General features: G+C 44.3%; 1 protein-coding gene and 1 non-coding gene across 5 annotated transcripts in view; one reads left to right on the forward strand and one right to left on the reverse strand.

Moving 5' to 3' along the window:
* The window catches only part of ARHGEF37 (Rho guanine nucleotide exchange factor 37), a 53,038-nt gene that overhangs the window by 18,541 nt on the left and 20,977 nt on the right, over nucleotides 1–13,520 (reverse strand). For all 4 annotated transcript variants that reach the window (XM_087429583.1, XM_087429584.1, XM_087429585.1 and 1 more), the window contains 2 exons: nucleotides 8,232–8,379; nucleotides 1,163–1,362 (listed from right to left, as the gene is read on the reverse strand). In XM_087429583.1, coding sequence (XP_087285709.1) covers nucleotides 1,163–1,362; nucleotides 8,232–8,379 — 348 coding nt within the window. The remainder of the gene's footprint in view (nucleotides 1–1,162; nucleotides 1,363–8,231; nucleotides 8,380–13,520) is intronic.
* LOC147917225 (U6 spliceosomal RNA) lies at nucleotides 9,592–9,699 on the forward strand. The gene has a single exon (XR_015552111.1). It is a non-coding gene; the product is annotated as a U6 spliceosomal RNA (small nuclear RNA).

The following is a 13,520-nucleotide window of genomic DNA, read 5'->3' on the forward strand; positions in this document are numbered from 1 at the left end:
ACATAAGATGATGGGTCAGAATGTACTTTCTAAAGAAGAACCACAGCCAGGGATGATCTGCCTGAGGTCCCTCAGCCAGTGTGCGCCAGGCCAGGCTGGAACCACTTTCCCACGGCTGGCTCAGGCTTTGCACCGATCTGCCACCTCCTGACCTGGATGGGGAGGAAAGGCGAGACTACCAGATGCAGTACAGTGTGGGAGTGAAGACCCCAGGCCTGAGTGTGGACCCTGGCTCTGCCCCTCACCAGCTCTGCTACCTGGAGCAGATGGCTTAAGCTCTCATTGTGCCCAATTGTGAAATGGTGCTCACAGTGCCAACTCCAGAGGGCTACTGTAAGGATCAAACAAGATTATCAATAAAAAATGTGTCATAGCTAGCCCTTAGTAAACGTTAGCTAAATTATCATTATTATATGCCTCACTGAGCACATATAACAATGTGCAACTGAGTTTCTGTCTACTTGGGACACGGCTTCATTTTCCAAATCTTTCTGTTTTCACAACCTGACAGGTAGAGTTCCCCATCTCCCTGTGGCCCCCCACCCCGCCCTGGTATATACACAGCTCTTTGCCTCCCCGGTATTCATTTCTCCTCCACAGTATAGCAGCCATGTGGTTTGGATAGGACTAATCTCACTTTAGTTCAAGGAGTGGGTGCTGACTGGTATAAGCCAATTCATATAATCCCATCCCCTGGACACAGTGATTGGTTCAAACAAGGGTACATAACCCAAGCCTAAGCCAATCAGGTAATGGCATTCCCCTAACCATGGTAATTGGTTCAGGGTGAGCACACGACCCAAATGAATCCTATCAGAGTGATGCTCCAATTTAATTTTTACTGCTAAGGATAGAAAGGTCCTGTCTTATCCTGGAGGGTGTGGTGTGCAGATGTGAGTCTTGGAATAGCAACAGACATTTACTACTAAGAGGGAGGCTAGCCTGAAGAGAAAGGTGACATACAGTAAAGAGCAGAGACAAGAGAATTACAGGGAAATGAAACCAGCACCCTGATCAAACCCCACCTAAAGCCCACATTACCTCTGGACTTGTGTTAACATGAGCTACTGTATTTCCTTTATTGGTGAAGTTAGTTTGAAATGAGTTTTTTGCAACTAGAAGCATTCTCACCGATCTATCCCCTAAGTGCCCCAGTTCTTACCCACTTCTTTGCGTCTCTTATATTCATTGATGTTGGTGTTCACGTCCTGGAGGGCAGAGGTAGCCCTCTGAAGGACAGGGTAGGCACTGGCATCAGGGAGTGTGTTCTCCAGGATTTTCTGCAGCAGCAATGGGTACTTGGTAATCCTTTGCAGAGGGATTACCAGTAAGAAACTGAGGCCTGAGGATCCAGCTTGCGGCCTGAGGGAGAAGGCTGGTGTTAGGTACGTAAAGCTCATCCTTGGGGGCACCAGAAGGCCTGGGGTCTAGTCCCAGCTCTGCCAACTGTGTGATCTCAGGCAAGTCCCCCTCCTTCTGTGGTCCTCAGTTTCCTCATTTGTAATTTGTGAGGTCTAGATGTGAGACGGGTGCTGCTAGTTCTCACTTTTCCCCTTTCTGGGCCTTGGTTCCCTGTCTGTACCAAACGCAATGGTATAAAGTTCTTTGCCCTCAGCTTACTCGTCCCGCAACAGCAGACACAACTGACCACTCCCTCTTTCTTGAAACACTTTGCTCTTTTGGCCCCAGAGACGTCATTCATCCCGCTTCTCATCCTCCACAGGCCTTTCTCTTGGCCTCCTCTGCTGGCCTCTCTCCAACGCCAGAGTGCCCTGGGGCCTCCTCTCCGCCCTCTCCTCGCTCTCTCTTACTGACCTCACTTAGTCCCGTGGCTTTAAACACATCCCAAACCCAGATGGCCCCTTCCAACTTCTGCCCAGAGCTCCAGACGCACAAGGTCAACTGCCTGCTTCACATCTCCACTTGGATACGTCCCAAGCACAACTCTACATGTTGGACATCCGCCTGATATTTCATTTAATAAAATGGTTCTGCTGCTTTGAAAAAGAAAAGTTTTCAAAATCACAGGAATTTAATGTTTAGAGATGCATCTAAGGTATTTAAGGGTAAAAAGTCATAATATCTGTATTTTCCCTTAAATAGTTTAGCATAAAAATAGATGAAGCAAACAGCAAAACATTAACACTGTTAATTTCAGGTAGCAGGTATGGGAGTGTTCATTACATTCTTCTATAGGTTTGAAAATTTTCATTAAAAAAAGTAAGGAATAAAACAAAACACAGGAGCTAATAGTGTCAAGGTCCCTTCCAGATGCACCATTTGATGCACGGATGACTATGTGTAGTCCCCTTCTTGATGACGTCTGGAATTTGCAGAAAGAGTACCTAAGTCAATGGCATCTCAGAAGAGGCTGCAACAGTCTTGCCTTGATCAAGACCAGACCCATCTTCTGAGAAACCCAAGAGGGCTTCAAACCTCAATGTCCGAGCACCCCTCCTCCAAGAAGACTCACAAACGCTGCTCAGGACTGTTCTCTGGCCCCCTCTCCAGGGCACTCTCGCCTCTTGTTCATCTTCCCACGGAAAAATCTCCAGACCAAATGTCCAGGAAAGATCAGCCACGAGGCTAAGAATAGGCAGAGCAGGTGGGAGCCCCCTCATTAGCTGCAGGGGTGGGATTATCTGTCAGGACACACCTACACCAACCATCTGCTCTCACCAAGGGTTTTCTAGCGCTTGGCTGACCGTGGGCAGGGGAGGTGGAAACAGTTGCCAGATACTTACAAAACTGTCCTCTGGGCTTACTTTGCGTCGGAAAGGGCCAACTACCTCCTGGGGACAGCTGTCACCTCACAAATCAGAGGGCAGGGGATCTTCAAATAGATGATCACAGCTCTTCTCCACAATCATCGAGGAGTCACTACAGAATTACAGCAGCCTCTTACATCTACAGCCTTTTTAAGGTAATCTGGAGAAAATGTTTGCTGCAGCCTTTCAGATAGGCAACAAAAACTGAAAGACAATCCCCAGAGCTGGGTGAGTGCCGGGAAACAGGCCCTCCTACGTTCTCCTGGTGGTAGTATCTATTGGTGGGATCTTTTTGGAGAGCAGTTTGGCAATTTGCGAAAGGTACAAACCCTTTGTTTCATCAATCCTACTCAGAAATCTACCCTCAGAAATATCAACTCAAGCGAGCAAGGACAAAGGTAGAAGTTATTCTGCAACTCTATTTATAACAGTAAAAAACTGGAAACAACCCAAAGATCCATCAATAGGGGAACGGTCAATTAAACCTATGAGTTGCCATGGAAAGTTTAATGCATTCATTAAAAAGAACATGGTAGAACTATTCATACTGTCATGAAAAGATATTCACGACCATGGTTAAGTGAAAAAGAAAGTTCTAGAACAGGATTTATAGTAGGAACCCCTTTAAAAATTCATTCTATTTATCCATCCATCTGACCATCTAGACTTTCCTGTGGAATGTCTGTTTCCTGTCTGACTGTCTGTCTGCCGGGTCTGCCTGTAAATATACAGAAGAAAATTTGGATGGAAAATGTTAACTACTAGAGGGAAGGATGGGGAAACAGGAGGCCAAGAAGGAATGGACTTTTACTTTTTACTTTATGTACCTGTGTATTGTTTGAATTTTCCTTTTTTCAATAAGCATATATTACTTTTATATTTAAAACAAACAAAAGGGCCGGCCCCATGGCTTAGCGGTTGGGTGCGCGTGCTCCGCTGCTGGCGGCCCGGGTTCGGATCCCGGGTGCGCACCAACGCACCGCTTCTCTGGCCATGCTGGGGCCGTGTCCCACATACAGCAACTAGAAGGATGTACAGCTATGACATGCAACTATCTACTGGGGCTTTGGGGGAAAAAAAATAAAAATTAAATTAAATTAAATTAAAACAAACAAAAACTGCCAATAAAGAAAAACAAAGGAAGTTATTTGCCTTCTCCAAACACTCTGCCTCAGCCATCATTCCGGAACCGCAAGTGCTTTGTGCTGGACTGATCTGCCTCTGCAGGGCAGCCACACACACACACACACACACACCCCCGCCCCGACAGCTACACCATTAGAATGCTCCTACTTAAGGCAGCACTTCCCGCCCGCTGCAAGGACGAACCTTTGATCCCCTCGGCCCTCAGGTGGGAAGTTCTGCCTTAAGAGACAGGATAAACTGAACACCCCACCCACTCACCCACCCACATAAAGGGTAGGAGGAAGCATGCGTTTTGCAATCACAAAGAATCTAATTAGATGGTGCCATTTATCCTAACTGGCTGAGAAAGAAGCATTTATGGCAGATGTGGTGATTCTAGTGGCCAAGTTCCAGAAACAGTCCCATGATCATCAGCACAAGAAAGCCAGAATTACTGTGTCAAGGGGGAGGAGAGCAGCAGTCATGCTGACAGGAAGAATGTCATTCCTGGTGAAACGCTAGACCAGAGGTCCTCATGAAAGGTGTTTTGGAAACGCAGGCTCCAGGGTGCTCCAGGCATTCAGCAGGCAGGGAGCAGGGAGGCAGGAGAGTCCTGCACTGTGCAGAAACGTCTGTGTCGCATATGCCCCTCTGAGCACTCAGAGATTGAATGAAGGCCTCGAAATACGCTGCAACGTCAAGAACTGAGATATTTTTGTGACACTTCAACTCCAGCCAGTCACATATCATAACGTTGGGAACTATTATGACACTACCTTCGATCAATAAGACCCAGATCGCTTGCAAGAACCTCATATGTCCTCATTGTCTCTGCCTCCCAGGATGTGATACTATCCCTACTTCAACCATGTCATCTCCTCCTTTCTCTTACTATACACAAGGAAGTCAGGCTTGTTATCACCGCTAGTTGTTATTCTAGCGTACACACATTCTCTGTTGTTCCATTTTTCTGTACTTCTTATACAGAATGGCTTCTGATTTTTCTTTCCTTAATCCAGACTTATTTACTATAAGTAGGTGCAAGCATCTAATTGCTCCACTATATCTTCTAGCGTAGTGGTGCCCAAGCATTTGCACACTGAAATATAGATTACTTTATTAGAAATTATTTTCTTTTTATTTCTTCTTTTTGTTATGTTAAGCCATTATACTGATTTTTTTCCAGTTACATATATAGGTAGGAGATATGTATTTTTTCCCCAGAATATATCTTAAGATAACAAATTTATTTAATGTTTGTTATAAAAAGGAGCACCAGGACTGACGGAGCTGAGAACCACAGTGTGGTCTCAGAGAAATATAATCCCTGCCTCGCCAAGATAACTATAATAGCTGGGATTTATTGACTGTCACTTGTGCGCAATGAGTCCATGTCCCCATGAGGTGCTGTTATGTTCTGAAATGAAATGGCTCTGCCAAGGTGAGGAAGGGGCGGAGCTAGATCCACTGCCAGGCAGCCTGTCACCAAAGCCCCTGACAAAAGCTGGACTGGCCTGGCTGGGAAAGGCCAGAGAGCAGAGGACATGACAAACAGGAGCCTGCGTGCCAACCAGAGCCCCACACAGTCTTTCTAACATGTCTGAACTAATGCCAGCATTTAATGCTTGGGAGATGTTACATCAAAGTTTCTGGCTTCACTTGAAAAATCAGAGCATCTGGCCACAGTGGACTCACATTCCTACGGCAACTGAGGCAGATGGTTTGCAAAAAATGGCTGCAATTATTCCACTCTCTGTATCCACACCCTTTAAATATGGCTTTGTCTATACAAAAATTGAAAAATAATAATGTACACCTGAAATTACAAAATGTTATAAACCATTATGATCTCAATAAAACAAGTGAAAAAAATATATGACTTCGAAGCTCCTCCCATCAAGAAGTGGGGTCTATTTCTCCACCCCTTGAGTCTGGTACAGCATGCCAATTCCAAGTCGAGACCTCCAAAGGCCTAGCCGCCCCCCCTCTTTCTTTCCATGTGTCTGTCTGTCTCCTCTCAGAACCCGGTGACCACCGTGTGAACAAGTCGGGGCTACCCTGCAGGACAATGAGAGACTGAGTGGCCAGAGCTGAGTCAGCTCATGTGTCCCAGATACAGAAGAGAGCCCAGCCAAGATGAGTAAAGCTGACCTCCATCACAGACATGTGAAGGTGCTCAGCCAGGACTAGAAGAATCATTTACTGAGCCCAGCTAAACTGCTAACATGCAGAAGTGTGAGTTAAATAAATGTTCGTTTTAAGCCATTATGTTTTGGGGTGGTTTGTTATATAGCAAAAGCTACCCACTATAGCAACAATCAGCTCAGGCTGGGCTGCAGCTATACTCTATACAGGGTCTGTTGGCTGTGGTTTGCCACAGTCTCCACTACTCCCTTTTGTCCCACATCTAGCATCTTGCTTCCCCCATTTCGGTTATCCGAAATGTATTTAGTGATCCTTGCTAAAGCCTAAGTTTGTAAGACGCATGAAGGGATGAATCAAAGGGGAAAATGAATGTAGTTTTTCTGGAGGCAGGGAGGGGCTAGGACACGGGTACTTGGAAAAGAGGCTTCAGAGGGTTAAGGGGTGAGGATAAGATAATGGAGAGGAGGAGGGGAGGTCTCAGCAGGCTCCATATGAGATAATGTCATCTTCAAGGACCTAAATCCACACTGTCTTTCTCTTGGGTGTAAAGGGAATGTTTGAGTCAGATAAAACAATAGTAATAATAACCTCTGTTCCTCCAACACTATTCTAATTCCCAGAAAACGACCTTCATCTATCTCCATTTGGTGAGCTTGTCCTGGGGAAGATACAAGCCTTTTTAAAACAGAAAAGAAGCAGAATAATTCACAGGGAAGGAAATCCAGATGACTCTTAAATATACAAAAAGATGATCAATTTTAATCGTAAGAAGACAAATGCAAAGTGAAACCATATCAAGACACCATTTTTTACCTCTCTCAGTAGCCAATTCTCTAAAGTTTAATAACACACTCTGCTGGTGAGGCTGTGGGGAAACTGACATCCTCATGTGTTGCTCATGGGAATGTAAACTGGTTATAGCCTTTACAGAGGAAAAGTTTGCAATATTTATCAAAATTATCAATACATACTTCCTCTGACTTAGCAATTTCATGTCTGGAAATTTACCTAACAGATATATTTGCACTTGATTGAAATGATATACGTTCATGAATAATCACTGTAGCGCTGCCTGTAACATCAAAAGAACAGACACAAACCAAATACACATTAATAGAGACCAGTTAAATAAACAGTGGAACAGCCACATAGTGGAAGAATACGCAGCCATTGAAAGGATCATGCATTTATGTATCGAAATGGAAAGACCTCCAAAATACAATGTAAGCGAAAAAAAATACAAACTTTCATCAACAAGGTGGGAAAGTAAGAGTACACCTTTGTATTTGCTTGCATATGCGTAAAGGAACAGTGCAAAGATCCATAAGTAATTTTAAATGGTTCCCTTAACTTTGGGGGTGGGAGTAGTAATGGGGTAGATGAAGGGACAGGGTTGGGAAGATTTTTTTACTGCATAAATTTGGATGTTTTAAAGCTGTAGAGCCACGTACCTATGTTACCCATTCAAAATTTTAGTTTAAAAAATTAAATTTCTCTACATATCTCTACCTGGAGCTTCCACTCACTGGTGCCAGCTCTGGGCTGTGATGCCACCCAGGGCAGTTCTGGTCCTGTTCCATGGGGCAGGAGTTGAGCCATCTGTAGAAGGCCTCCCCAGACACACAGCTGCTTCCCACCACTGTAGCTCCCAGCACGTGGTTCCCACCATCTCACCGCCCTTCCGATGGTGGTCATGAGTGCTGTTCACCAAATGTTTCTGCTTTTCCACCTCTGGACACATGGCAAGAGAGCATGCCCTGGCCTCCTAGTAGTTGGACGAAGCCATGTGATGAGATCTGGCCAATGAATTATGAGAAGCGATGGATAGCATTTCTGGACTGGGGCATTTCTGGACTGGGGCATTTGATTACCAGCATTAGACCCTCCAGAGCTCTTTTTCCCTTTGCTACAGTTCCTGGCAATATTCCAGATGTGGCTGCTGCTGGCTTGGGTCCCAGAGTGAGGAGATGCAAAGCGCCCAAGTCAACCTGCAATGGAGCTTAAGGAAGGTATAAGCCTTTGCTGTTTGAGCCATCAGGAGTCTGGAGTTGTTCGCCTCTGTAGCCCAGCCTATCCTGACTGGGACGCTCCTGAAGCGGCGTGAGCAGCACCAAGTGGGGGTGAGACCGTAACAGCCCCTGCCCTCGGGGCCAACGGCAGCAGGAGCGAGTGCTCACTGGTCATTCTACTCACACCACTGCCTCAACGATGCCCTGGATCTCCCGCTGCAGCTCTGGCTCCTTCCGGTAAGCGTCCACCAGCAGCAAGGCCTGGTCGTAGCTGGCACAGTAGACCTTGTAGACTTGCTCCAACTCCTCTTGGAATTCCAGGAATACGTTACCTGACCGTGAGAAAGTAACAAGGCGTTCTCAAAGGCATGTCTGTATGTCCCCTTGCTTGGGACAGGGAGGCGGTGAGGGAGACGGCTAAGCACTCCAGCTCTGCAGTGACTGCCAGCCTCAACCAGCCTCGTCACCTTGGGCAAGTTACCACATTTTCCTGAGTTTCCATTTTTTTCACCACACTTTCAAAAGGCTGCTGCAAGGATTAAGTGACAGAATGATGTAGAGCTCAGGCTGGCTCACTGTAAGTACTTAATAAATGGTAGCCATAATTATGGCAATAATATTGATAATTCTCATATTTGTACAGTGCTTTACAGTTTACAAACACACTCATGTTCTATCTCTACAATTGTATCCTTACAATTACCATGTGTGGCAAGTACCACTCCAAGCCCCCTGGATGACAAGGACATGCTCTCACACAGCACAGGCAGTCACAGCAGGGCCTTGGAGTCAGAGAGACTGAGGGCCAGACCTCCTGTCGACCTTTCCCAGTTGTGTAACCTGGGGCAAGCACTTAACCCCTCTAACCCTCCGTTTTTCCATCTACAGATTGGAATAAAAGTTGTAGTCACCTCCAAGTGTTCTTTTGTGAGAATTAAATGAAATAAATGCATGTAAAGCACCTGACACAAACTTCCTTCACCAAATATTTACTAGCTGCTTATTTACTGACTATGTGCCAGGCACTCTTCCTAGCTCTTTGATCAAAACAAAGCCCCTGCCTCACCGGGCTTACATTTGAGTGGGGAAGACAGATAATAAATAAATATATTACATACAGCAGGTAGTGATGAGAACCATGAATCAAGACAAAGCAGGAAAAAGAGTCAGAGAGTGGCAGGAGATCGACTGAGGGAAGGCCTCCAAGAGGACGTGAATGTTTATCAGCCACTGGAAGGACCCACCCTGGGAATGTCTGGGGAAAAGCAGCACCAGGCTGAGGGAGGCACCAATGCAAAGGCATTAAGACCACTGAGCACTGGACAGGAGGACAACAGTAAGAAGGCGGGTGTGGCTGCAGCAGAGTGAGCGAGGGCACCAAGTAGAGAAAATAAACAGGAGACTGGAGTCAGATTATGAGGAGCCTCAAAGTAAGAACGGTGGGCTAACGTGTTTGGATTTTACTCTTATGGTGGCAGGAAGCAACTGGAGGGTTTTGGGCAGGGGTGACATGATCTGGTTTCTGTTTTATAAGGATCACTCTGGTGCTCAATTTCAGCAGCACATACACTAAAGTTAGAACAATACAGAGGAGAGTAGCACGGCCCCTGCGCAAGAACGACATGCAAATCCGTGAAGCGTTTCATATTTTAAAATCTGAAACTTATGAGACTGGTTATTTGTAGGGGAAATGAAACGGGGTGGAAAGAATGAGAGAATGGGATGGGGTAGTAGAGATGAGAAGGGAGTAATGCTTCACTGAATGTGCCTTTCTGTACAGCTCTGACTCTCAGAACCATGGTAATGTTTCACTTATACAATTCAGACCAACCAGGATGTGGAGGGTGAACCCCAATTGGGATACAAACAATAAGGAATGAGCCTAATTCTACTACAAATGAATAACATAACCACACTGAAAGGTGTGGGGAAGAAATTAACATAAGTAACTGTTTTTCACAGGGGTTACCCGTTAGTAATTCCAAAACTACTTTTATGCGTAAACTAACTTTGAACAAACAAGTAAATATATTGCAGATGACAGCCATTTCTCCCTGTCAGAGAAACAAATAAGAAAAGGAGGAAGACTAAAATGAACCCTGTGGTGCTGGTCTGGAATTGGAGGTATCAGTATGAACTCATGGTTTTAAATATATAAATACTGATAGATAGACATAGAAAGAAATGTAGATATGTGCATACATGTATATTAGTATATATACATATATTTGCTAGCTCTATCAGCTGAGAGGGCCTAGGAGCAATGACACCCCAGGAGCAATGAGCACACCTAGAGCCTAGAACTTGGTGTCTAAATGCCGTTCTCCAAAGACAGGAACCAGGGACCCCAGGAGAAATGGCTGATTTCAAGGATGGGCCAGAGAAAATACAAGACGAGCCTAGAACATCTTGTAATGTCAGAAAGTAAGGAAGTGCTCAAAAATTGTTGGAGGCATATTGAAAGGACATAGGAGCCAACGTGAAGGAGCTCCCAACGGCCAAAGCTGGTAAAATTTGAGCAAGAAAATGAAGAATGGGGCTGGCCCCATGGCTTAGCAGTTAAGTGCACGCACTCCACTACTGGCCCGGGTTCAGTTCCCGGGTGCGCACCGACGCACCGCTTGTCCGGCCATGCTGAGGCTGCATCCCACGTACAGCAACTGGAAGGATGTGCAACTACGACATGCAGCTATCTACTGGGGCTTTGGGGGGGGGGGCGCGGGAAGGAGGAGGATTGGCAATAGATGTTAGCTCAGAGCCGGTCTTCCTCAGCAGGAAGAGGAGGATTAGCATTGATGTTAGCTCAGGGATGATCTTCCTCACACACACACACACACACACACACACACACACACACACAAAAGAAAATGAAGAATGATAGAACTGGATTCTGACTCAATAATAAAGTAAATATCCACGTGTCTATACTGATATAAAGAAATAACCGACTAAAGAAATGAACGGGAGAGAAGGGACAGTTCTTGCTTATAGAAGAATTCCAATTAAGTGTAGAAGGAATAAGAGAAATAGAAAATTACCATTGGAACCCCAGTAATAATTATTGTGGGTAAGATCCATTGATGGGTGCTAAAATTAATGGACGAAAGTTTGAGAAGAAACAGAACATAGGCATAGTATAAAGTTTCTCTTCATAAAATATTTATTAATTACAAAGAGAAAAATAGTAACCTTATACTGGAAAACCTAGCAGATACCATCTCCTCTCAGCTATATTATCAGAGCTAACATCATTCTAATAAGATATAGTGACATCATGTGCCCCTGCTATGATGCACAGAGAAGGACAGGACATTGACGACGATATTCTTGCCAAAAATGTATAACCTCAATTTAACAATGAAAATAATTTTAATTTTATAAATCATATAAAGTGTTATGAAATATAAAAATTTGATTATAATACAAGTTTATAAAATATACATTTCATATACAGTCATGCGTCACTTAACGATGGGGATACATTCTGAGAAATGCGTCGTTAGGCGATTTTGTCGTGTGAACATCATAGCGTGTACTTACACAAACCTAGATGGTATAGCCTACTGCACACTTAGGCTGTATGATACTAATCTTATGGGACCACTGTCATACATGCAGTCCCTCCTTGACTAAAACGTCATTATGTGGTGCATGACTGTATAAATTTTTATAAAATAATTTTAATTTTATTATTGAAAACCTCAAATTGAGGGATATTCTACAAACCTGAACACTTCAGAAGTGTTATGGTCACTAAAGACAAAGGAAGACTGAGGAACTGTCACAGCCTGAAGAAGACTCCGGGAACACAACAATAAAATGAAACGTGGTATCCTAGATTGGGTCCAGGACCAGGAAAAGGGCATTAATAGGAAAACTGGCAAAATTTGAATAAGGTCTGTAGAGTTAATAGTGTTGCACTGATGTTAATTTCCTGGTTTCGATAATTGTACTATGGATACGTAAGGTGTTAAAATTAGGGGAAGCTCGATGAAGGGTATATAGAAGCTCTCTGTACTATTTTTGCAATTTTTCTGTAAGTCTAAGATTATTTCCAGATAAAAAGTCTAAAAAGAACTTTGAAGACATGAACCCAAGTGAAATAAGCCAGACACAAAAGGACAAATATTGTATGACTCTACTTATATGAGTACCTAGAGTAGTCAAATCCATTGAGTCAGAAAGTAGTATGGTGATCACCAGGGGCTGGTTATTACTGAGTGGGTACAGACTCTCAGGGTCGGACGATGAAAAGTTCTGGAGATGAATAGTCTGATGGTGGCACAACAACATGAATGTACTTAATGCCACTGAACTGTACACTTTAAAATGGTTAAAATTGTAGATTTTCTATGTTACGTATATTTTACCACAACAAAAAAAGTTTAAAAAAGGATTTTCAAAAGCCCTGCACCCTAAGATTACAGCAGCTTTCTTCATAATTGCCCAAACTTGAAAGCAACCAAGATGTCCTTCGGTAGGTGAGTGGATAAATAAACTGTGCTATATCCATACAATGGAATATTATTCAGTGATTAAAAAAAAAAAGAAATGAGGTGTCAAGCCAGGAAAAGACATGGAGAAACCTTAAATGCATATTACTAGACGAAAAGAGCCACTCTGAAAAGGCTCCATACTGTATGATTCCAGCAATATGACATTCTGGAGAAGGCAAAACTATGGAGACAGTAAAAAGATCAGTGTTGGGCCGGCCCCGTGGCTTAGCGGTTAAGTGCGTGCGCTCCGCTGCTGGCGGCCCGGGTTCGGATCCCGGGCGCGCACCGACGCACTGCTTCTCTGGCCATGCTGAGGCCGCGTCCCACATACAGCGGCTAGAAGGATGTGCAGCTGTGACATACAACTATGTACTGGGGCTTTGGGGGAAAAATAAATAAATAAAATCTTTAAAAAAAAAAAAAAAAAAAAAAAAAGATCAGTGTTTTCCAGGGGTTGGAGGGTGGTAAACAGGCAGAGCAAACAGGATTTTTAGAGCAGGGAAACTACATGTGTGACACAGTAACAGTGGATACATGATATTATACATTGGTCTAAACCCAAAGAACTGTACAACACAAAGAGTGAACCCCACTGTCCACCACGGACTTTAGTCAATAATAATATGTCAGTATTCATTCACCAAGTATAACAAACGTACCACACTAATGCAAGATGTTAATAACAGGGGAAACTGTGAGGGGGAGAGGCAGTATATGGGAGCTGTGTGTACTTTCTACTTAATTTTTCTGTGAACCTAAAAGTTCTCTAAAGAATAAAGTCTAGGGCTGGCCCCGTGGCTTGGCGGTTAAGTGTGCACGCTCCGCTGCTGGCAGCCCAGGTTTGGATCCTGGGCATGCACCAACACACCGCTTCTCCGGCCATGCTGAGGCTGTGTCCCACATATAGCAACTGGAGGGATGTGCAGCTATGACATGCAACTATCTACTGGGGCTTTGGGGGAAAAAAATAAATAAAT

The sequence above is a fragment of the Ceratotherium simum genome, chromosome 4, assembly GCF_057802395.1.
Source record: "Ceratotherium simum simum isolate JZ-2026a chromosome 4, ASM5780239v1, whole genome shotgun sequence".
Taxonomy (NCBI): Eukaryota; Metazoa; Chordata; class Mammalia; order Perissodactyla; family Rhinocerotidae; genus Ceratotherium; species Ceratotherium simum.